The following is a 22,819-nucleotide window of genomic DNA, read 5'->3' on the forward strand; positions in this document are numbered from 1 at the left end:
AATAAGGGACTAAGGGAATTTGGTTAAAATTTTAAATGCACATTCCCTATTACCTTACAATTTCACTCTTAGCAATGTATCCTAAAGAACTATTCTCATAAAAACGTAAAAAGGATGTACTAGGAATGTTTATTAAAGCACTATATGAAATTATGAATTATTGAGGGGAAAATAAAATCTAACTTCAAATTCAGAAAATAGTTAAATACACTATATCCATACCATACAATAGCTAAAAAGAATAAAGTATATCTCTACGTAACTTTGACAAAGAATAGTCAAAGACAGATTTGGAAGAGGAAAAAAAAAAAGCTAAACTGCTAAATACATCAGCCTAACCCCATTACCGTAAAAAAACAAACAAAAAACTAAAACAACAAAGAGAGATGTAACGCCATAAAAAAGGGTATAGAAGGATTATAGCCCCCTGGACCCTCCCAATAATTATTTCTGGGAAGGAGGAGGGGTGGGGGAGAGGAATTCAAACTTTTGCTATATGCTGTTTTGCTGGGTTTTTTTACAAGAATGTATTTTACACACTTTGTGTAAGTAAAAATAAGCATAATTCAAATAATGACTGATAATGAGTTAAAGTATACACTCTTCACTTTATAAAGATTTTATAAAATACTTTATATATGGACATTCAAGGATTACCTCATAATACAAACTAATATTCATTGCACAATTGTATCAATACAATTTTTTTAGAATATCCATTACAATATCACGTGGTTTTCAATAAAGAGATATGTCAACATAATTAAAGCCTCTGCCTTTATCTGCTCTTAATATGAAACACAAGTGAATTCCTTGGTAGTTTGTTCAAATCTTTTTTCTCCCAACTCACTTTATCATCCACTAACTAAGGTAGAATAGGTTATAAGCCAAGATTAGCCAAGCTCCTCTTTTTCTGAAAGTAAATAGATTAGCACTTCTTAGAAAGGGGCAGATTCTAAGACTTTTATGCACCCAAACAGTCTTTTTCCAAAACAACTAAAAATGTCCTGAGGGGGTCTGTTCTTGCCTTCCTCGCAAGAAGGTCGTGACAGTGTTCCTGTACACAAAACGGGAACAGACCCACCAGCCAGGGGCTGCTTTTCTTCTTCCACTCGGCGTTTACTTTTATCGTCTCACACTGTGGCCTTGCTAACTCACAAGTGTGCTGCACTATGAGCTTTTACACTTATTTTCTACGGACAGATTGTCTGCTTGCTTAAGGCAGGTACCAATCCCTCAATCTATTGCGTCTTTCCTTAAAAAAAAAAAAAAAAAACCTAGCTTCTTGAGGGCTTTGCAAAATCTGTGAGAAAGGAAGGGGAAACGTTAGGCGGTCCAGAGAAGTTACTAACCAAGACAGCTTCCTTATCTACTTAGACTTGGCGGGAAAATGTTTCCACGGACTTTACAGTAAGTTCTAAAACAGGCCAAAGGAAAGACCGGTGGCTCGTGCGGGGACTGCCTGAGTTCCAGGATTCCCCCTCCTTCCGCCTCTGCCCCCACGGTCCGACCCGGAGCCACGGAGGCCTGGAACCGCGGCGCGCCGCAAAGACCAGCTCTGAAGTTAAGGCACCCGACATGAAAAGCTTCTTAGTACGAACAAAAAGAAAAAGACCTCGTTCACTTTTTTTTTTTTATTACAAGTTAAAACGCTATCTTGGATAGAGCGGGCTAAATAAAACACATTAAAATCGATTCCACCTATTCTTTCTTCCTTCAATTTCGAGTCCCACGCAGGGCTCGCCGCGTCTCTACGGACCCGCGCCGCTCTAAGCGGGGAGTCCTCGGCCGACACGAGCGTGTTTCGACACGAGCGTGTCTCGGGCCTCTGCCACCGGAGCGCGCGGCACCGCTAACTCCGCGAAGCCGGCCGTAGGCTCTTTCTGAGCCTTGAGAGGGGCAGAGGGTGAGGGGTGAGAAGAGATGGCGACTGCGCCCGTACCCACTGCACATCTCGCAGCGCGGGCTCCCGAATCTCCTCTGGCAGCGTGTCCCCGAGCTTTTCCACAAAGCGGCCGCACAGCTCTAGCATTTCCGTCACGGCCCGCTTCGAGGTGCAGCGCACCCGGAAGTCCTCTCGGGAGGTGGCGGCGGCCGAGTCCCCGTCGTCCGCCCCGGTCGCCCCCTCCACGTCCCGCGGAGGGGAAGGGACTACCACAGGAGCCCCCGCCATCTTCCCAGTTTGAACTGCGGGCGGGAGCTGGGAGCGGAAGGGCGGGCTCTCACTGGCGGAAGGAGCGCGCGTCCGGCCGGAAACAGTCCCCTGCAGCGGCAGCGTTCCGCCTGGAGCTCGGCGGGGGCGTGGACGGCGGCGGTGGCGGTGGCGATGGGGGCGGTGGGCGTGGGGTTGGTGGACTGTCACTGCCACCTCTCGGCCCCGGACTTTGACAGCGTATGTAAGGGCGAGGCCCGGCGGCTGGGAGCGGGAGGCACCCCGGTCCTTTCCCTTCGGGTTGATTTTGCTCTCCTGCCTTGGGACGCAGCGTCAGATCCTCCCGGGTCGCGTCCGTGGCCCTGAGGGACTGGCTCCTGTCTCTCTAATCTCAGGCTTTCCGGTTTTTCTTCCCGGCGCTGCGGAGCGCGAAGCCCTCTACCCCTGCACGGCCTCTGTTAGCCCTTCCCGTTTGCGAGTCGGCGTCCCCCTACCTCCCCTTGACCCAGCCGCTGACCCCACGGGCCTCGCAGCTCCGGGCGGGCCTGGCCGAGCGTCCCCTCCGCCCGGGCGGAAGGTGCTGCCGACGGACACCCCGGCGCGCCGCGTGCTGCGGCTGCGGTGCGGAGAGACGCGAGCGGAGAGCACACACCCCACCCCGGAGTTACACAGCGGTTTACTCGCAAACTGGAAACAGAGGCTGATGGAAGGAAGAGCAGAGCCTCTAAGGGGGAAAGACCTCTCAAGAGGTTGTTGACACTTGAGCTGGAGCCGGAAAGGCAAAGAGCCGCCAAGCCAGGAGGTGGTGTGCGGGGGGGTAAAAAGCGAGCGGGTCGGATTTGACGCGTTCGAGCTGCAGAAGGGCTCGGTGGGGGGTGGTGAGCTGGAGAGCCGCTGGAGTAAGACTGGAGGTTTGCAGGGGCGAGGGGGAGCAGGTCAGGAAGGACAGTGTGGAGCCAGGAGAGGTGTTGGGTGGGGTGGGTGGGTTGGCTGGTTGGTTTCAAGGGAGAGTGACAAGATCTGATTTCCATTGAAGAACGCTTTGCTGATGGAGAGTAAGTGCGGAAGTTAGAAAACCAGTCTGGAGGCTTTTGCTGTGTATAGACAGGAGATGACGGTGGTTGCAGAGGAGTTTGAGAAAAGCAGATGGATTCAGTGTGTGTTTTAGAGCTGGAATCTAGGGCACTTGCTGAGGAACTGGGTGTGTAGAGGGAGGGAAAGACAGGGCGTGAGGATGCTGTTCCCTGAGAGGAGGAAGACCGGGTGGGGAGGGCAGATAAAAGGAATAAGCTTGTAGAGGAGAATTATGTTGGGCACATGTTGAAGCCTAATGTCCACCCAAGTGGAAATGTCGTATGGTCAGTTTTTTAACTGGCAGGTTTGGGTTCAGGAGAGAATTCTAGGCTGGAGCTCAAAATTAGCATAACGATGATATCAAAACCTATGGATGAGATCACCTGAGCTGTATACAGAGAGAGGAGAATAGAGTCCTGAAATCCGAGAGGAGGGAGCCAGCTGAGGAGCCTGAGAGGAGCAGCTAGGGGAGGGTAGAGTTTGCAGGAGAGCGGCATTGCAGAAGCCAAGAGCAGGAGATACTTCTAGGAAGGAAGGCATGGACAAGTGAGGAGCTCTTAATGTCTCTGAGGGGCAGAGTAAGACGAGGACAGGGAGGTGTCCTTTATATTTGACCATGACAGTTTCTGTTTTAGTGGAATAGGAACAGAAGGCAGATTTTACTAAGAGGAAGAGTTAACAAAAGGCGGGTCAGTGTAGCTCTTCACATCTATCACACTGCTCCTTGCCATTGTTGTCATTTGTTATGCTGCCTCAACTACACTGATATATATAGCCATAGAGAAGTTACTTATTCATCTAAAATAATTGTGATTACTCGCACTTTTTTTAGGATCTGGATGATGTGTTGGAGAAAGCCAAGAAAGTAAGTCAATATCTATAGTTGCCTTTTGTTTTCCTATTAATTTCAAGCTAGAACAGCTTGAAATTTAGATACACTATGCCTATGTTGCTTTGTTAATAATAAGTAGCATTAACTGTTTATTGTATACCAGGCACTGAGCTACGCCCTTTCTGTACATGATTTCATTTAATGTTTCACAACATCCTTGTGAAGAAGCTACTATTTTCTAGCTAACCATTACCCATTTGCTAGAGGAGGAAACTCAGACCTAGAGATTAATTTATCCAAAGATACATTGTTAGTAAAGTAATAGACAGAATAGTCTGAATCCAAAACCTGTTCCCACAGCTACCCTGCTTACCAGTTATATGGCACAGATTGGTCCATCTATCAGTTCTAAAATTAACATTATTCCAGAGATCTTGGAGAAATTATAAAACTTTTCTGAGACATTTTTATTTGTTTCAGGAAAGAATAACTAATTTTTAGAAGTTGTTATGAAATTCATTATAACTACCACTTTGTAGCTTTCTCTTAAAGTGATAGTCAGAAACAGTTGCCGGTACATTTTTACATACACAGCCATCATTCAATATGGCAGCTTAATTAGGAGCATGGGCCCTGGCATTACTCAGGCACAATGAGCTTGAGCAAGTTATTTGACTCCATCCAAAATTTCTAATCAATATGATGGATTACAGCAGTGCCTACCTCATAAGGTCATATAGATTAAATGAGGTAATATTTTTATTTACTGAACATAGTGCTTGAAACATAGGAAGTACTCAGTGATAGCCGTCGTGATTATACTGATAGACTATAAGTGAGCAAGAATAACTAGAAGTACAGAAGACTTTAAATTTCTGTTCAGTTATGTTAGATGTATATTGTTTGAGACTGTTGTATTCATTTTTGTTTCAGGCCAATGTTACGGCTCTTGTGGTGGTTGCTGAACATTCAGGAGAATTTGAAAAGATTATGCAGCTTTCAGAAAGGTGCTGCTTTTCATTAAGAATTTAAAGAGGTGGGGTGCCTGGGTGGCTCAGTGGGTTGAGCCTCTGCCTTCGGCTCAGGTCATGATCTCAAGAGTCCTAGGATCAGGGCCCCAGGTCGGGCTTTCTGTTCAGCAGGGAGACTGCTTCTCTCTCTCGCTCTGCCTGCTGCTCTGTCTACTTGGAATACTTGGAATCTCTCTCTCTGTCAAATAAATAAATTTTAAAAATTGAAGGGAAAAAAAGAATTTAGAGAGTTGCGGGGCGCCTGGGTGGGTCAGTTGGTTGGACGTCTGCCTTCGGCATGGGTCATGATCTCAGGGTCCTGGGACTGAGCCCTCCATTGGGCTTCTTGCTAGATGGAGAGTCTGCTTCTCTCTCTCTCTCTCCCTCTGTTCCTCCCCTTGCTTGTGCTCTCTCCCTCAAATAGATAAATTAAATCTTAAAAAAAAAAAGAAAAATTTAAAGAGTTGCTAATAAGGATGCAGTTATGATGTCATATTTGTACTATCAAAGGTCATCCAATTTTAAAGAGAATGAAAAGAGAAAAATCACATCAACATAGCCTTAAGAAACTCTTTCATACTTTTTCTTTAGGACAACATTGTCTACTAGTTCAATATTCCACTTTCTAAATTTGTTCTACATTTTTAGATATAAGGGGTTTGTCCTGCCCTGCTTGGGTGTTCACCCTGTTCAAGGAGTTTCTCCAGGAGACCAAAGATGTGTCACATCAAAGGTAAAAGTCATGTAAACCAAAAAGTATAAAAAAAGATACTTGATTCAGTAATGCTCTTCTTTCTGCTTTATATTCTAAGGCAATAATCCAGAAGAAGGAAATGCTACCTTTCACAAAGGTGTTTGTTGCAGCATTATTTGTATTTGAGAAAAAACAGAAACAGCCCAGAGGCTCAGAAATAAAGGAAAAATTAACTTGTAGAGTGTTAAATATATGTGTGTATGGAATGCATGCATGGAAGATGACAACTATAGGGTTTGTTTTATGTAGCAATGAGGAAAGTGTTTTAAAATGTAAAAATATATTCTATAAGAGGGAAAAACACAGAAATGACATTCGCTGTGATGACTGGGTAGAATTATAAGGGACTTGCTTTCACATGTTTTTACCATGTTGTCATATTGCTTTAGCCAAAAAGTAATAAAATATCTAGAAAAAGAAAGATACAAATTTATAGATGTAGTACCATAAAGGAACAGGTGAGTTCAGTACATAGTATCTTCTTGAACGTTAAACTGTCTCTGAGGGAATGCTCTTGATCTATTAAGCTGCCCTGCTGGGGTGCCCAGGTGGGTCAGTGGGTTAAAGCCCCTGCCTTCCGCTCGGGTCGTGATCTTGGGGTCCTGGGATCGAGCCCCACATGGGGCTCTCTGCTTAGTGGGGAGCCTGCTTCCCTCTCTCTCTCTCTCTGCCTGCCTCTCTGCCTACTTGTGCTCTCTCTCGCTGTCAAATAGATAAATAAAATCTTAAAAAAAAAAAAAAACTGCCCTGCTTTTATACCATCTCTAAAAAAAAAATCCTTCCTAGAAGATCTCACTGACTCATAGTAGCCAGTATGTCTCATATTTCAGACTGGTCTCCTGACTCAGAATCAGGGAGATACAGTTTCTTAAGTGCTTTATTACAAAATGAGATTGATAGCTCCCCATTATGAAGAAGTAAAGACTTTTTGTTACCTATGAATAAATTAAAATACAAGGTCTTTCATTTTTTATAATAATCTGTATTCCTACGTTAGGATACCCCAGGTAGCTCTATTTATTTCGAAACAAAATTGCTTTTAATTCACTTCAGGTATGATAAATACTTGTCCGGGGCTCCTGGGTGATTCAGTTGGTTAAAGCCTCTGCCTTCGGCTCAGGTCATGATCTCAGGGTCCTGGGCTCTCTGCTCCGGGCATCGGGCTCTCTGCTCAGCAGAGGGCCTGCTTCCATCTCAATCTCTGCCTGCCTCTCTGCCTACTTGTGATCTCTGTCTGTCAAATAAATAAACTCTTAAAAAAATAATAAATACTTGTTCTATAGGTGGAGTGGTTCTCCTGGGATGATAAAATTAAATTGCTGAGAGATACAGTTCCCAAAATGTTGGAGATCATAGCAGAACAGGATTTCTTTGATTTATATAGAGATTTATATGAATAGGCATTCATTTAGTCTGTCAGTCAACAAGTGTTTTTACTGAGCACCTACTGCATTCCATGCACTGCTCTAAGCACTGTAGAATGAAATCCCTCTCATGGAAGCTAGATTCTAGCAGACAATCTACAATTAGATACCTGAACAGGAAAACTATAGGTAGCAGTCAGTGCCTTAAGACAATAAAACAAGATCATGTGGTAGGGATTGTGGATGCTGATTTTTGGATTATAGTCAGGGAAGGCCTCTCTGAGGTGGTGATATGAGAACTGCAGCCTGAATGCTACCAAGGAATTGGCCCTGCAGGGAGAGGGCTCAGAGTGTTGTAGGCAAAGGAAAGAACCCAGCATGAAGGCCCTAAGGTAAGAACAAGTATGATGTGGTCAAGAAACAGAAAGAGAGCTGATGTGACTGGAGAGACGGAAAAGTTATGGTGGTGAGGTCAGAGGGACTGGGCAGGGAGCACTGTGTCTGGGGCTGTGCTGGAGTTCATATATATATATATATATATATATATATATATATATGTGTGTGTGTGTGTGTGTGTGTGTGTATTTCTATATATTTTATATATTATATATAATGTATATTTTTATTTACATATATCCTATATATTTACTTATATATATATATTTTATACTTTTTTTTAAAAGATTTTATTTATTTGAGAGAGAGAGAGAGCATGAGGGGAGAGAGGTCAGCGGGAGAAGCGGATTCCCTGCCAAGCAGGGAGCCCTATGTGGGTCTTGATCCTGGGACTCCAGGATCGTGACCTGAGCCAAAGGCAGTCGCCCAACCAACTAAGCCATCCAGGCACCCTGGGATTTATATTTTGAAGAGATCCCCTTGGGTATGGTATGAAGAACAAATCTTGAAGAGTGCCAAAAAGGAAGACAGGAGGAGTGAGAAGACTATTGGAGTAGTTCCTAGGAGAGACGATGTAGCCTGGACCAGAGTGCTAGCAGCACAGGCGAGGGGAAGTGGGTGGATTTGTCGTATTTTGGCATGAATGTAGAACTGACAGAACTGTTTAACTTAAAAAGCTAATGAGATAGCAACAATAGATAGGTAATTCCAGATTCTTACAGCAGGGATGAACTGAAAAAAATCTCAGGATATCCCTCTGGAAAACACCAGAGGTAAGCAGTTATTCCTCTTTTATTCTTAGTGTGCTTGAAGTCCATACCGTAGTATGGTTTTCTCATAATGATTAGATTATAAATCCCTAATATGTGGTACAAAGATGGTATGTAGTAGGTGTTAAGTAAATTCACTTGGTTCATAAAACTAAAGTTGCTGGGGTGCCTCAGTGTCTCATTCGGTTCCAGGTTGGACTCTTGATTTCTGCTCAGGTTGTGATCCCAAGGTCATGAGATCAAACCCCACATTGGGTTCTGCCCTGGGTGTGGAGCCTGCTTGGGATTCTCTCTCTCCCTTTGCCCCTCCTTTCTCTCTAATAACATATCTAAAATTAAAGTTGCATCACACAAATCTTTCCGCATGTTCCTGAACTAATTCATTCAATAAATACTACTGCCAGTCAGGGCTTGGGCCCCAGAGCTATTTCAGGGAACCACAATTCACCGTGTGCGATCTACTGCCCCCTGCAGGCAAGGCATGTGTTCTGCAGTTGTCTCCCATCCCTGCTTGGCTCACTTCACTTATTTGGGTTATGCACCCCTCACCCTGTTTTCAAGACTGTGGAGACTAAACATTTTATTTAATAAAAAAGCTACTGTATTTAAAATCATTCAGAATAAATCTAACAAATGGTAGTAGTCCTAGTCATAGGTACCTCATAATAGGGGTACCTGGGTGGCTCAGTGAGTTGAGCCTCTGCCTTCTGCTCTGGTCATGGTCTCAGGGTCGGGGTGGGGGTGGGGGTGGTCAAGCTCCATGTCAAGCCCTGTGGCAGGCTCTCTGCTCGGCGGGGAGCCTGCTTACCCCCCTCTCTACCTGCCTCTCTGCCTAATTGTGATCTCTCTGTGTCAAATAAATGGATAAAATCTTTTTTAAAAATACATAATAGAACCATTAGCATGTAAAGATCTTGAGAACATCATTCAAGAGGTGGGAAAAGAAATGAAGTCAGAAATAGACCTATGGGGTGCCTGGGTGGCTCAGTGGGTTAAGCCGCTGCCTTCGGTTCAGGTCATGATCTCAGGGTCCTGGGATCGAGTCCCGCATCGGGCTCTCTGCTCAGCAGGGAGCCTGTTTCCTCCTCTCTCTCTCTCTCTACCCGCCTCTCTGCCTACTTGTGATCTCTCTCTCTGTCAAATAAATAAATAAAATCTTAAAAAAATAAATAAATAAATAGACCTATGAATGTCTTTATAAAACTATTTACATCTATTGAAATAAAATGGAAGAGACCATGCACACTCAAATACACACATATAAAATTAGTAATATGAATTATATTAATTTCTATTTCCTATCCTTGACTTGCCAGAAACTTTCAGATTATTTCATGAGCGTTGGAACAGTGTCATTGTAAATTTGTTTTGCTTTTTTCACAGTAATAGATATTCCAAGAAGCATTTTTCTCCTCTATCTGGTCTTCATCCAAATGTACACTTTCTTTCTAAGACTTTCCACGATCAACCATTTCCTGGGTAATCTCCAACTTCTCCAGCCCCTCTGAACTTCAGAGACAGAGCAGTTTGGATATTTGATTGGAAAAGCTTTGGCTGACGACATTTAACCTCCTCAGCTGTTGTTAGACACCTTCTCTGGCCTCTAGGTCTCTAGGCTCTCTGGTCTCTTAGCTTCTCATGACAGTGTTAAATCCTCTTTACCGAGTCCACTAGAATGTATTTCTAAGGCCATGATCTACTCTGTCTCTCAGGTTTTCTGTCTCCAGAGGTATAGTTGTAGAATCTCCTCCTGCACCTCTTTTCTTAATTCTCCTTTGTTCTAGCCTCAGTAGAAGTTCTTCACAATTTACATATCCTGAGACTAAAACCCTCAAAGTAGTTTGAAAAATATCTAGAAGCAAGTTTTCCATATATTTGTCTTTCCCTTGTCTTACAAGGGAACTCTCACAGAGTAAATTCTCTTTAAATGGAAATAGTAATATGGAAACTCACGGTACTTTGTTACTTGAATAATTGACAAGCATATGTGTGATAATTAGTGTTTAGACTGTTGAACCTTTAGAACAAAAATAGGCTAAGCAGGATTATAAACACAAAAGAAATCAGTGAAAATAGTGCAAAGGATGTATGAGATTTTTCCTATTAAAAAACTCAAAAACCATTAGTATTTTGAGAGGAGGACATAACACAGCCCACTCCCCAGGAACTCAATTACAAAGGCGACTACCAAAGATGGCTTTCTTCTGTCTTGGTCAGCTATTGCAGGAGGAAATCCAAATCAGTCCTAAATGTCAGGAAATTCTTCCTAAATGTTAGGAAGTATTTAAGGGAGACTTTTCATTGAAAGTCATGTTCTTGTGACCTGACTGGGTGTGGGCTGTTTCTACTCAAATTTCCAAATAGTAGTGCTCACCATTATAGAAGGATGACTATGGCTACCTCTTCTACTGGTTAAAGGTATTGAATGTATGTAAAGGACCCAATATGGTACAGTGCCTGATATGTAAAAGGTGTTTCCTAAAATATCAGTTCCCTTACCCTTCTACTTAAACAAATTTCCTTTTTTTCTCCTAGGATTTGGATGTAGCTTTGCCTATTATGGAGAATTATAAAGATCAGTTGTTGGCAATTGGAGAGGTAACACCAAATAGCTGATCAAAGGACTTCTAATCTAGACTTTCATGTGATAGACGGATATAATCGTTAGTTCGCTATTGGTAATTATAACTGACTTAGATAATTATACTCACTTTATCTAGCTGGATAATAATTTGTCAGTACCTTCTCAATAAGCAAAAGAGCCTGAGGTAGGACAGTAGAAAACCTACTATAGACTTATATTAATGAAAAGAAAAGTACTTTATTAGCATTTCTGTGTACTTTGTTCTTTTTTTTCCCTTTTCTTAAATACAGGCATCATCTCTACATTTAGTTAACACAGTATATACAAACATACTTTAAATATACTGGATTTTGTTGGGGTGCCTGGCTATCTTAGTTGGTAGAGCATGTGACTCTTGACCTCAGGGTCATAAGTTTCAGCCCCACAGTGGACATAGAACTTATTTAATAAATAAATAAAATATTTTTTTAATTTAAAAATAGTCTAGAGTTTGTAATTAAAGAACATTTTTTATTAAAGAATTTACAATCAGGAAGCATTTTTATCACTTGGTAATAAACTCCACTTCTAATCAAAGACAGAAGATAAAAGTAACACTTAAATTTAGAATGTAGACTATAGGAGTGCCTGGGTGGCTCAGTGGGTTAAGCCACTGCCTTCGGTTCAGGTCATGATCTCAGGGTCCTAGGATCAAGCCCCGCATTGGGCTCTCTGCTCAGGGGGAGCCTGCTTCCCCCGCTCTCTCTGCCTATCTCTCTGCCTACTTATGATCTCTCTCTGTCAAATAAATAAATCTTACCACAAAAAGATAGAATATAGACTATAGCAGTCTATGACAAAATAGTATCAAGAGAAACAGTGATTTATAATCTTTACTGTCCAATGTAATAACTTCGTAGAGCACTTGAAATGTGACTGGTCCAAATTGAGATACATATAAATATAAAACACACAGGATTTCAAAGTCTTAGTACCACCCCCAAAAAAGTAAAATAATGCAATTATTTTTTAATATTGATTTTGTGTTGAAATAATAATATGATTATATAATAATGTTTTGGATATATGGACTAAATAAAGTATATCATTAAAATTAATTTCACCTGATTCTTGTTAGTATTTCTAATGTGGCTACTAGAAAATGTAAAGTTATGTAGGTGGCTTTCCTGTATGGCTCCCATCATATTTCTCTTGGACAGCACTGCTCCATAGTATGTCTTTTGAATTCATTAAACCATAAACATGTAAATCTGTTTTATTTTTCTGTTACAGGTGGGACTAGATTTCTCCCCTAGATTTGCTGGCACCGATGAGCAGAAGGAAGAGCAGCGACAAGTCCTAATCCGACAGGTCCAGTTAGCCAAAAGATTAAATTTGCCTTTGTAGGTTAATTAATCATCTTTCTATATTAATAGCTATAGAGAAAATTGAATAATGTTATTCTCCTGAGATGAAGCTCTGTATTTCTTATTCTCTGAATTACTTTAATAGAACAAAAATAACACTTTCAGATAAAGTACCAAAAGGAATTTTTTGTTGTTAAACAGAAATGTTCACTCACGCTCTGCTGGAAGACCCACCATCAGCCTCTTAAATGAGCAAGGTACTTATTTTCCTGAGAGAAGTGTGCCTAGTATTTACGTTTAACAGTTCCAGTCCATATTCTCATAGAATAAGCCGCGTTTTAATTTGATTTCTTAAAAGGAAGGGAAGGGAGTGGGGTAAGGGCGGAGGTGGAAGTGAACTGAGGTGATTCTGCAAGTCAGCCTACTTTCAAGTGTGATTATGACATTTAGAAGGCCAGCGTAGAGCAAACGAAAAATTGGGAAAGTAATTTATATTCCTTCATTTAAAAATTAACAGCCCTGGAGCGCCTGGGTGGCTCAGTGTGTTAAGCCGCTGCCTTCGGCTCGGGTCATGATCTCAGGGTCCTGGGATCGAGTCCCGTATCAGGCTCTCTGCTCAGCAGGGAGTCTGCTTCCCTTCCTCTCTCTCTGCCTGCCTCTCTGCCTACTTGTGATCTCCCTCTGTCAAATAAATAAATAAAATCGTAAAAAAAAAAAACAAATTAACAGCCCTAATTTTTTAATCAGCTTAAGCAACTGATTAATGAGAGATGAAAAACACAAAGCAAAGATGGGTTTACTGTGTCTTGCATGTTTCCTGGCTGCTGCCTCAGAAAATGGTATTATACAGGTCGTGGCCATCATACCTGAAATGCACTGTCGTATTCACCAGTTGCTCCTGAAGTAAAAATATATCTTACAGCATTACTTTTCAGACTTTTTAAAGTACCATCCACAGTAAGAAATACACTTAAGTGCTTTTTTTGGTACTAAGCCTTTATTTTGACACACAGTATGTACATATACAGAAAACTGACCCAAGTTTTGGGTCAGGGTTTTAAGTTCAAGTTCTATATGCGGTGTAGAGATTACTTAAATAAATTAAAAAAAAAAAAAAAGGAAGCCATAGAACCTCATCTTTATATTACAGTGACCAACATTTACTCAAAATTTATAATCTGTGTTGCCCAGTTTGATTAGTGGGAAAACTTCTTGTTAAGGAAATGAAAGGAAACTCTAAATTATCTTGAATCTTTAACAGGTGCTGACAAAGTGCTCCTGCACGCATTTGATGGTCGGCCATCTGTAGCGATGGAAGGAGTTAAAGCTGGGTACTTCTTCTCAATTCCTCCTTCTGTAATAAGAAGCGGACAGGTAAGTTCCATAACTAAGCCTCATTTTATGCTTTGTGAAATACCCTTTAAAACATGAGTTTTTATTACATGCTTGTAATACTATTCTAGTTACATTATAAAAATTAATCGTTGGTTCCTACCTCATACTTATATGAAAAGTAGCTTAAAAATGAGTAAAAGAGCTAAGCCTAAGAGAGCTGAAATTTATAAAACTATTAGAAGAAAACAAATTGATATCTTTGTAACCTTGGAATAGGCAGTGGTTTCTTAAATATGACACCAAAAGCACAAGCAACCAAAGGAAAAAATAAGTAAATTGGACATCGGCAAAATTGAAAACTTCCAAAATAAAACAATTTTTGAACTTTTATGCTTCAAAAGACACTATCAAGAAAGTGAAAAGATAACCCACAGAATGCGAAAAGATATTTGCAAATTATATCTGATAAGGGTCTAGTATCCAAAGTATATAAAACACCATTACAACTCACCAACTAAAAAGACAAATAATCTGGGGCACTGGGTGTCTCACTTGGTTAAGTGTCCAGCTCATGGTTTGAGCTCAGGTCGTGATCTCAGGGTTCTGGGATTGAACCGTGCATCAGGCTCCGTGCTTAGTGGGGCATCTGCTTTGAGATTCTCTCTCTCCTTCCTCTGCCCCTTCCCGCTCACACTGTCTCTCTCATTTCCAAATAAATAAATAAATCTTTAAAAAAAAAAAAGTTAGATTTTGTCAAAATTTTTTTTTCTTTTTAAAGAAACTCTTTATTTCTATCAACCTTATTTCCATTTAATGTTTATCACATGTTTGTTCTCCCTCTACTGAGCTGATCATACTGGTTTTCTTTTCTTGGTCTGTAAATTGTATTGATTGGTTTTCTAGTGTTGAACTAACCTGGTATTCCTTGGCTCAATTCTCCTTGGTCACGATCCAGGCATACCTCAGTGCCGTTGCAGGTTCCATTCCAGACCTCTGCAATAAAGCATATATCACAGTAAAGCAAGTCAGGTGAATTTTTTGGTTTCCCAGTACATGTAAAAGTTATGTGTACACTATGCCATAGCCTGTTAGGTGTGCAGTAGCACTGTGTCCAAAAAAAAATAAAAATAATGTACTTAACTTATAAGTATTTTATTGTGAGACACCTGGGTGGCTCAGTGAGTTAAGTGTTGAGCTCTTGGTTTGAAATCAGGTTATGGTCTTGCAGTCATGGGTCCAGCCCTGTGTCTGGAAGAAGAGTCTGCTTCAGACTCTACCCCCTACCCTTCCCTGCTGGTGTGTGCTTGCTCGCTCGCTCACTCGCTCTCTCAAATAAATAAGTAAAATTTTAAAAATAAATGAACAAGAATATTTTATTTTTTAAAAAATGCTAGCCATCATCTGAGCTTTCAGTGAGTCATCATCTCCTTGCCAGTGGAGAGCTTCCTACGGTGCTGGTGGCTGCGGAGTGACCAGGGTTACAGTCGCTGAAGGCTGGCGGGGCTTGGCAATTTCCTAAAATAAGACAACAGTGAAGTTTGCTGCATCCATTAACCCTTCCTTTCACAAGTGATTTTTCTGTAGCCTGTGTTGCTATTTGATAGCATTTTGCCCACAGCAGAACTTCTTTTGAAATTGGAGTCCATCCTCTGAAACCCTGCTACTTCTTTGTCAACTAAATATATGTAATATTCTAAATCTCTTGTTGTTTCAACAATCATCACAGTGTCTTCACCAGGAATAGATTCCACCCCTAAGAAACAACTCTTCATTCATTCATTCAAGCTTTACTGTGAAATTGCAATAGTTAATTCTCATCTTCAGGCTCCACTTCTGACTGCGGTGCTCGGACTGTTCCCACCACGTCTGCAGTTACTTTCCCCCCTGAAGTCTTGAAGCCCTCGAAGTCGTTTATGAGGGTTGGAATCAATTTCTTCCAAACTTGTGTTAATGTTGATATTTGGATCTCTTACTCTGACTTACAAATGTTCCTAATGACATGTAGCATGGGGAATCCTTTCCAGAAGATTTTCAGTTTGCTTTGCCGAGATCCATCCAAGGAATCACTGTCTGTGTGATACGAACTGTAGCCTCACAAAAATGTATTTCTTATATGATAAAACTTGCAAGTCAGAGTTATTCCTTGATCCACACACTGCAGAATGGATGTTATGTGAGCAGGCATGGAAACAACACTACTCTCCGCACACATCTCCATCAGAGCCCTGAGAGGACCAGGTGCATTATCAATAAGCAGTAATATTTTGGAAGGAATCCTTTTGTCTCAACAGTGGACTTAATTTTTATTAAATCATGTCGTAAGCAGATGTGCCTGCACGCAAGCTTTGTTGTTCCATTCATAGAGCACAAGCAGAATAGATTTAGTGGGGGCACCTGGGTGGCTCAGTTGGTTAAGCCTCTGCCTTCACCTCAGGTCATGATCCTGGAGTCCCAGGATTGAGTCCCACATCAGGCTCTCAGCTCCATGGGGAGTCTGCTTCTCCCTCAGACCTTCTCCCCTCTAATGCTCTCTCTCTCAAATAAATAAATAAAATCTTTAAAAAAAAAAAAGGATAGGTTTAGCACTATTTCTAAGGGTCCTAGGGTTTTGGGAATGGTGAGTAAACACTGGCTTCAACTTAAAGTCAACCAGCTGCATTATCTCCTAATGAGAGTCAGCCTGTCCTTTAAGTTTTGAAGGCAGGCATAGACTTTTTCTCTCTAGCCAGGAAAGCCCTGGACGGTATCTTCTTCCAACAGAAGACTGTCTACGTTGAAAATCTATTGTTTAGCTGCCTTCACGAATTCTCTTAGCTAGATCTTCTGGGTAACTTGCTGCAGCTTCTCCATCAGCACTGGCTGCTTCTCATTTCACCTTGATGTTTCAGAGACGACTTCTTTCTGGAAACTCCACGCACCAACCTCTGCTAGCGTCAAGCTCTTCTGCAGCTTCCTGCCATCTCTCAGCCCACATAGAATTGAAGGGCCTTGCTCTGAATGGGGCTTCGGCTTAAGGGAGGGCTGTGCCTGGTTTAATCTTCTATCCAGATCACTCAGACTTTCTCGTATCAGTAATAAGGCTGTTTTGCTTTATCATTTGTGTGTTCCCTCGAGCACCACTTCAAGAACATCTTCACATTCACAACTCAGTAAACAAGCCAAGAAGTTTCACTTTCAGCCTATCTTGGCTTTTATCACCCGGCTTAATCATTTCTAGCTTTTGATTAAAATGAGAAATGTGTGACTCTTCTTTTCCCTTGAACACTTAAAGGCCACTGTAGTGTTTTTAGTTGGCCTAATTTCAATAGTGTGTGTCTCAGGGAAAAGGCCCAGGGAGAGGGAGAGAGAAAACAGAATGGCTGGTGAGTGGAGCGATCAGAACACACAAGACTTATCAATTAAACTTACCATCTTGGGGTGCAGGGGGGGCTCAGCTGAGCATCTGCTTTTGGCTCAGGTCATGGTCCCAGGGTCCTGGGGTGGAGCCCCGCATTGGGCTTTCTGCTCAGTGGGGAGTCTACTTTTCCCTCTTCCTCTGCTGCTCCCCATTTGTGCTCTCTCTGTCAAATAAATAAATAAATAAAACCTTTTTTTTTTTTTTTTTAAGATTTTATTTGTTTTTTTGAGAGAGAGAGAGAGAACATGAGAAGGGGGAGGGTCAGAGGGAGAAGCTGACTCTCTGCCAAGCAGGGAGCCGGATGTGGGACTAGATCCTGGAACTCCAGGATCATGACCTGAGCCAAAGGCAGTCGCTTAACCAACTGAGCCACCCAGGCGCCCCTAAATAAATAAAATCTTTAAAATAAATAAATGTACCTTCTCATATGGGCACAGTTTGTGGTGCTGCAGAACAATCACAATAGCAATGTCAAAGATCACTGATCACAAACGAGCGTAACAAATATAATGACAATGAAAATGTTTAAAATATTGCAAGAACTACCAAAACGTGTTGCAGAGACACGAAATGAGAAAATGCTTTTGGAAAAATGGCACCAATAGACCTGCAGGGTCGCCACAAACCTTCAATTTATAAAAAACAAACAAACAAAAAAACCCTCACTATCTGTGAAACACAATAAAACAAGGTATGGCTGCATATTATGCTTTTTATAGCTTCATTTTATAGTTTATGGTAGAACTTTATTTATTTCAAACCTTGTTTTCTCATATAAACCTTTGCTGCTGTACTTGCATTAGCACTAACCAGACCTGGTAGTTGCAATCCACAGATTCTGCTAGTTGCTGTATTTTCACCTTCTTTCAGTTGGAATATTTCTTAATTTACCTTGTGACTTCCTCTTTGACCATATCAGTTATTTCAAAGTGTGTTGCTCAATTTCCAAATACTTAGGAAAATTTGTGGATATCTGCTTGTGTCTCTAAGTACGGAATCTGCCTTATCTTTAAAGTGATTACATAATACTTCACAATGTGGATGTACCCTAATTTATTTAATCACTACCTTAAGTAAAGTTTAGGTCATTTCTAGTTTTTCACTGTTATAAACAGTGTTTCAGTATTCAGCCATAAAAAAGAATGAAATCCTGCCATTTCAACAAAATGGATAGACCAAGAGGGTATTATGCTAAGTGAAATAAATCAGACAGAAAAAGACCAATACCATGTGATTTTACTTTTATGTGGAATCTAAAAAACGAAACAAATGAACAAAGAAAACCAAACAGACTCATAAGGGAACAAACTGGTGGTTGCCAGAAGAAAGGGGGTGGGGAGATGGGCAAAATAGGTGAAGGGGGTTAAGAGGTACAAACTTTCAGTTACAAAAAACAAGTGTTGAAAAGTACAGCACAGGGAATATAGTCAATAGTACTGTGATCATCTTGTATGGGGACCGATGGTAGCTACATTTATTGTGGTAACATTTAGTAACAGTTGAAAATTTTAGTAATTAATTGAATATGAAAGCATGAATTTTAGGTTCCTGCCAAGTAGAATGCATTGGTATATGGGTTTAATGCTTTTTTTTTTTTTTTTTTAATTTTTATGTCTCATGTTTTAAACTAACTAGCTTTCTCTTTTCTCTAAGAAGCAGAAACTTGTGAAACAGTTGCCTTTAACTTCAATTTGCTTAGAAACAGATTCACCTGCACTAGGACCAGAAAAACAGGTAAATGATTATCTAATTCCTACATTATTTAGATTGTCTTTCTTTTGAGTTATTTTTCCTTAGCTGTGTTTCTCATTATGGTATAAATACAATGGAATCCTTTTTTTTTTTTTTTCAAGAAGTTATTTATATATTTGAAAGAGAGAGAGTGAATGAGAGGGAGAGATAATCCCACACTGAGCTGCCACCACACTGAGCACAGCCTGACACAGGGCTTGATCCCACGACCACAAGATCATGATCTGAGCCGAAACAAACTGAACCACGCAGGCGCCCCCACTGGAATCCTGTTTTAATGCTTGGTTGAGAGGTTTTATTAATTGTATAGCTGTTGTGCTCCAGCAGATACTCTTAGATATTGGCCAGTGTTAACTTACATAATAATCAGAGCCAGACCAGTATAGTAAAAAAGGCTCAGTTTCTCTGCTACCCGCTAGGTGTGTGACTTTGGGCAAGTTACTTAATCTCTTTGAAACTGTTTCCTCTGGGTGCCTGGCTGACTCAGCTGGTTAAGTGCCTCAGGTCATGATCCCAGAGTACACAGACAGATCCCTGCTGCAGGAGGGGGAGTCTGCTTCTCCCTCTCCCTCTGCTCCTCCCCCTGCTGGTACTCTCTCTCTCATTCACTCTCTCTCTCAAATAAATAAATAAACTTTTTAACAAAAACCCATTTCTTCTACAAAATGTAGAGCAAAGATCACATCAGTAAATCCATGACTGTATCAACATTTATACTGAAAGAAACAGAGCTTCATTAAAAGAAGGAAAATAAACATATCCTGAGCATCTTCTATCTACCAGACACTGATAGACATTTCATATACGTTATTTCACTTAATCCACACTGTAATATTCTTATGTTATTTATATCTCTAAATGATAATTGACTAAACAAAAAGAGTTTAATAGTATACTGTTGGCTTTACAATATATACGAAAATAAAATGCATGAAAGCAATAGCATAAGGGCTGAAGAGGGAAAAATGGAAGTTATCCTATTGGAAGATTTTTTATACTATATGTGAAGGGATATGATACCACTTAAAGATAGACTTTATTTAATTAAAGATGTACACAAAAAATCCTAAGGCAAGCACTAAAACAACATTTTCTCTTTTTTTTAAGGTTTTTATTTATTTGACAGAGAGAGGGAGAGCACACAAGCAGGGGGTGCGGCAGGCAGAGGGAGAGAAAGAAGGAGGCTCCCCGCTGAGCAGGGAGCCTGATGCGGGGCTCCATCCCAGGACCCCGAGTTCATGACCTGAACCAAAGGCAGAGGCTTAACCATCCTTCCACCCTTTTTAATATTTATATGTATTTATATTAATATATATTTTTCATAAAAATAAAATTCACTTGAACACATTTCATGACTTGCTTTTACGTGATAAATACCTGTATATGTCAATAAATATACTCCTCCTTATCATGTTAAATAACTGAATATTCCAGTGTGTGAACAGTCCATAATATACGTAACTTGCTATTGTCATTTACGTTGTTTCCAATGTAGTATCATAAACAATATGATGAATGTCCCCGAGCAAAAATCTTGGTGCACATTTTTCCTTGTTTTTTTTTAGGCTGATTATCAAGGTCAATTTTTTTAAACTTTAACAGTTCTCTTATTCCTCTGAACATTATCATCCTGAGTAGAAAAAAAAAAAATGAGGGGCGCCTGGGTGGCTTAGTGGGTTAAAGCCTCTGCCTTCGGCTCTGGTCATGATCCCAGGGTCCTGGGATTGAGCCCAGCGTCGAGCTCTCTGCTCCGCGGGGAGCCTGCTTCCTCCTCTCTCTCTGCCTGCTTCTCTGCCTACTTGTGATCTCTCTGTCAAATAAATAAAATCTTAAAAAAAAAATGAAATTCATAAAATCTAAATACTACTGATTATAGATACACCACTATTTTGTAACCATTAAAAAAGGAAAAAGCACCGCCATTTATGCTATGACATGCCATTTCATGTAAGTAAAACATCCATCAATTTCAGAGATGTTAAATAGGAGGAAATGCATCTTAGAATTAGTGAAATACCATAATACACAATCTATTTAGTCTTCCAGATACACCGTAGCAATTCTTTTTTTTTTTTTTTTAAGATTTTATTTATTTATTTGACAGACAGACATCACAAGCAGGCAGAGAGGCAGGCAGAGAGAGAGGAGGAAGCAGGCTCCCCTCGGAGCAGAGAGCCCGATGTGAGGCTCGATCCTAGGACCCTGGGATCATGACCCGAGCTGAAGGCAGAGGCTTTAACCCACTTAGCCACCCAGGTGCCCCACACCGTAGCAATTCTTGAATCCAACTGTAATATAACCTGCGAGGTGAAGAGGCCCAGCCGTAGAGCAGTGACCTTCACAAGGAGTCATTTACATAACAGACTAAGCACAGTTAATCCACCTGGCCGGGCAGGTCACCAAGTGGTCACCACCCCCACGCTGCTTTGTCTCCTAGGCGCCGGGGCCTCAATAGTAATAACCAGGGCTCTTTCCAAGAGCAACACCGACTACCGTCAGCGTTGTACAGGCCAGCCTTGCGGCTGTAGCTTTTAAGCTTAAGTTCAGGGCCTTCTCCCCAGGCTTGGCTCCTTGCCTCTCCTAACCTACCTGTTAAAAAAGAAGAGCTCATTGGTTTTTACCAGCTCACTGCATTCTGTTTTATTGATGGTCTCCAAGATTTCCACCCTGAGTGTCACGTCTGATACACTTTCTGTTTTATTCTGTTTCAGGTACGAAATGAACCCCAAAACATTTCCATTTCAGCAGAATATATTGCCCAGGTAAAGGGGATCCCAGTAGAAGAAGTTATAGAGGTGACAACACAGAATGCATTGAGACTGTTTCCTAGGCTTCGGCACCTGCTCCTGAAGTAGCTTCAAAACCAAATGCTGCAGGGGAAGCATTTGAGAGCAAGAAATGTTCTGATTAAGAGTCTGAACTGAAGAAGCCATTATGTAACGATATAGAAGATTATCATTTTAGAGAAGTATTTCTAATAACCAGACTTAGATCCTGAAACCCTGGATTCTGAGTCTGTCTTGTGCTTGTGCTTCCTTGTAATTATTGGAGTCCTAGCAGGAGATTGGGAAACACTTCTGCTTTTTACCGTATTCCATTAAGTAGAACGACCATATGACCTGAAACAATTTCTTCTGGCAAGGGAGGCTTCCCCAGCTAAGACCTGAGCGCTGCTGGCGCAACTAATGTTTGATCCTTAGCCACCACAGGATTTATCTTGCAGAAGGAGATCGTCTCGTTTCTTACACTGTCAGAGATCTCTTTTCTGGATTTGTAACATTGAATTGTTTGTACTTTGAATTACTTCTTTTTAAGAGAAAAATGTATACGTTTTTATATTGATGGTAGATTCTGACTTATGAGGCCAGTGGTGTGTGCAATCACCATTAAATGCCAAACCCCAAAGTTTGGGTAATAAACTGAGTTTAAGTTCCAGTTTGAATATTGTCACATGTTTAAAATGTACATAGCTTTATTAAAATGTGTCTATTTTTGCATATAGTGATATTTTATATTTTTAAGTTTTAAAAATCTTGGCTGCAAAGAGTTCCATGAATCGATGGTGGGTATGGTCGCACAACAGTGTGAATACAGGTAACCCCACTAACCCACACACCCGGAAGTTATTAAAGTGGTATTTGATTATGTGTATTTTACCACAGTTTTAAAAAATCTTACATGTAGTTTACTTGGTGTTGTGACCCATACCAAAGCCTGGGTATTTTGTTCTACTAAATTACACAAGCAGAAAAATACTGGGGAAAGTACCTATCATAGAAAAAAGTTAACTTCCTAAAAAGCTAAGTGACTTTATATAATCATTAATCTTTTGAAATTAATTTATTTATAGAGGACTCAAAACTAGTTCTGGGGCAGACTGTTCAAACCAAACTAGACTAAGAAAGAGAGGCGGGGCGCTTGGCCACCGGTCAGCATTATGAGTTGAAATTCCTAATGCAGTGGGAGGTTCTATTAAAATCAGACTTCTGGCTCTCTCTTTCAGCTCTGTATTTCTTCTGCCAACTTCCTGCCCTTTCTGCCCACACTCCCTTT

General features: G+C 40.9%; 2 protein-coding genes across 6 annotated transcripts in view; one reads left to right on the forward strand and one right to left on the reverse strand.

Annotated features, from left to right (window-relative positions):
* NSL1 (NSL1 component of MIS12 kinetochore complex) overlaps nt 1–2,223 on the reverse strand; it is a 31,540-nt gene extending 29,317 nt beyond the window's left edge. The window contains exon 1 of one of the 2 annotated variants that reach the window (XM_059412636.1): nt 1,943–2,222. In XM_059412636.1, the coding sequence (XP_059268619.1) occupies nt 1,943–2,173 (231 nt within the window). In that variant the 5' untranslated portion in view covers nt 2,174–2,222. Of the gene's footprint in view, nt 1–1,942 lie in introns of both variants that reach the window. The other variant, XM_059412637.1, reaches the window with a different exon arrangement.
* A 36-nt stretch (nt 2,224–2,259) lies between these two features.
* Nucleotides 2,260–22,265, forward strand: TATDN3 (TatD DNase domain containing 3). Of its 4 annotated transcripts, none has more exons than XM_059412638.1 (10): nt 2,261–2,392; nt 4,059–4,091; nt 4,992–5,065; nt 5,717–5,801; nt 10,888–10,950; nt 12,209–12,318; nt 12,484–12,539; nt 13,544–13,656; nt 18,668–18,748; nt 21,478–22,265. In XM_059412638.1, the coding sequence occupies exons 1-10, from the start codon at nt 2,327–2,329 to the stop codon at nt 21,619–21,621; spliced, it is 825 nt and encodes a 274-aa protein (XP_059268621.1). In that variant the 5' UTR covers nt 2,261–2,326; the 3' UTR covers nt 21,622–22,265. The 4 variants fall into 4 exon arrangements, with proteins under 4 accessions (XP_059268623.1, XP_059268621.1, XP_059268622.1 ...); XM_059412639.1 differs by having other exon boundaries at nt 18,671–18,748; XM_059412642.1 differs by having other exon boundaries at nt 2,384–2,954.
* Nucleotides 22,266–22,819: the final 554 nt, after the last annotated feature.

The sequence above is a fragment of the Mustela nigripes genome, chromosome 10 (genome assembly GCF_022355385.1).
Source record: "Mustela nigripes isolate SB6536 chromosome 10, MUSNIG.SB6536, whole genome shotgun sequence".
NCBI classification, from domain to species: Eukaryota; Metazoa; Chordata; class Mammalia; order Carnivora; family Mustelidae; genus Mustela; species Mustela nigripes.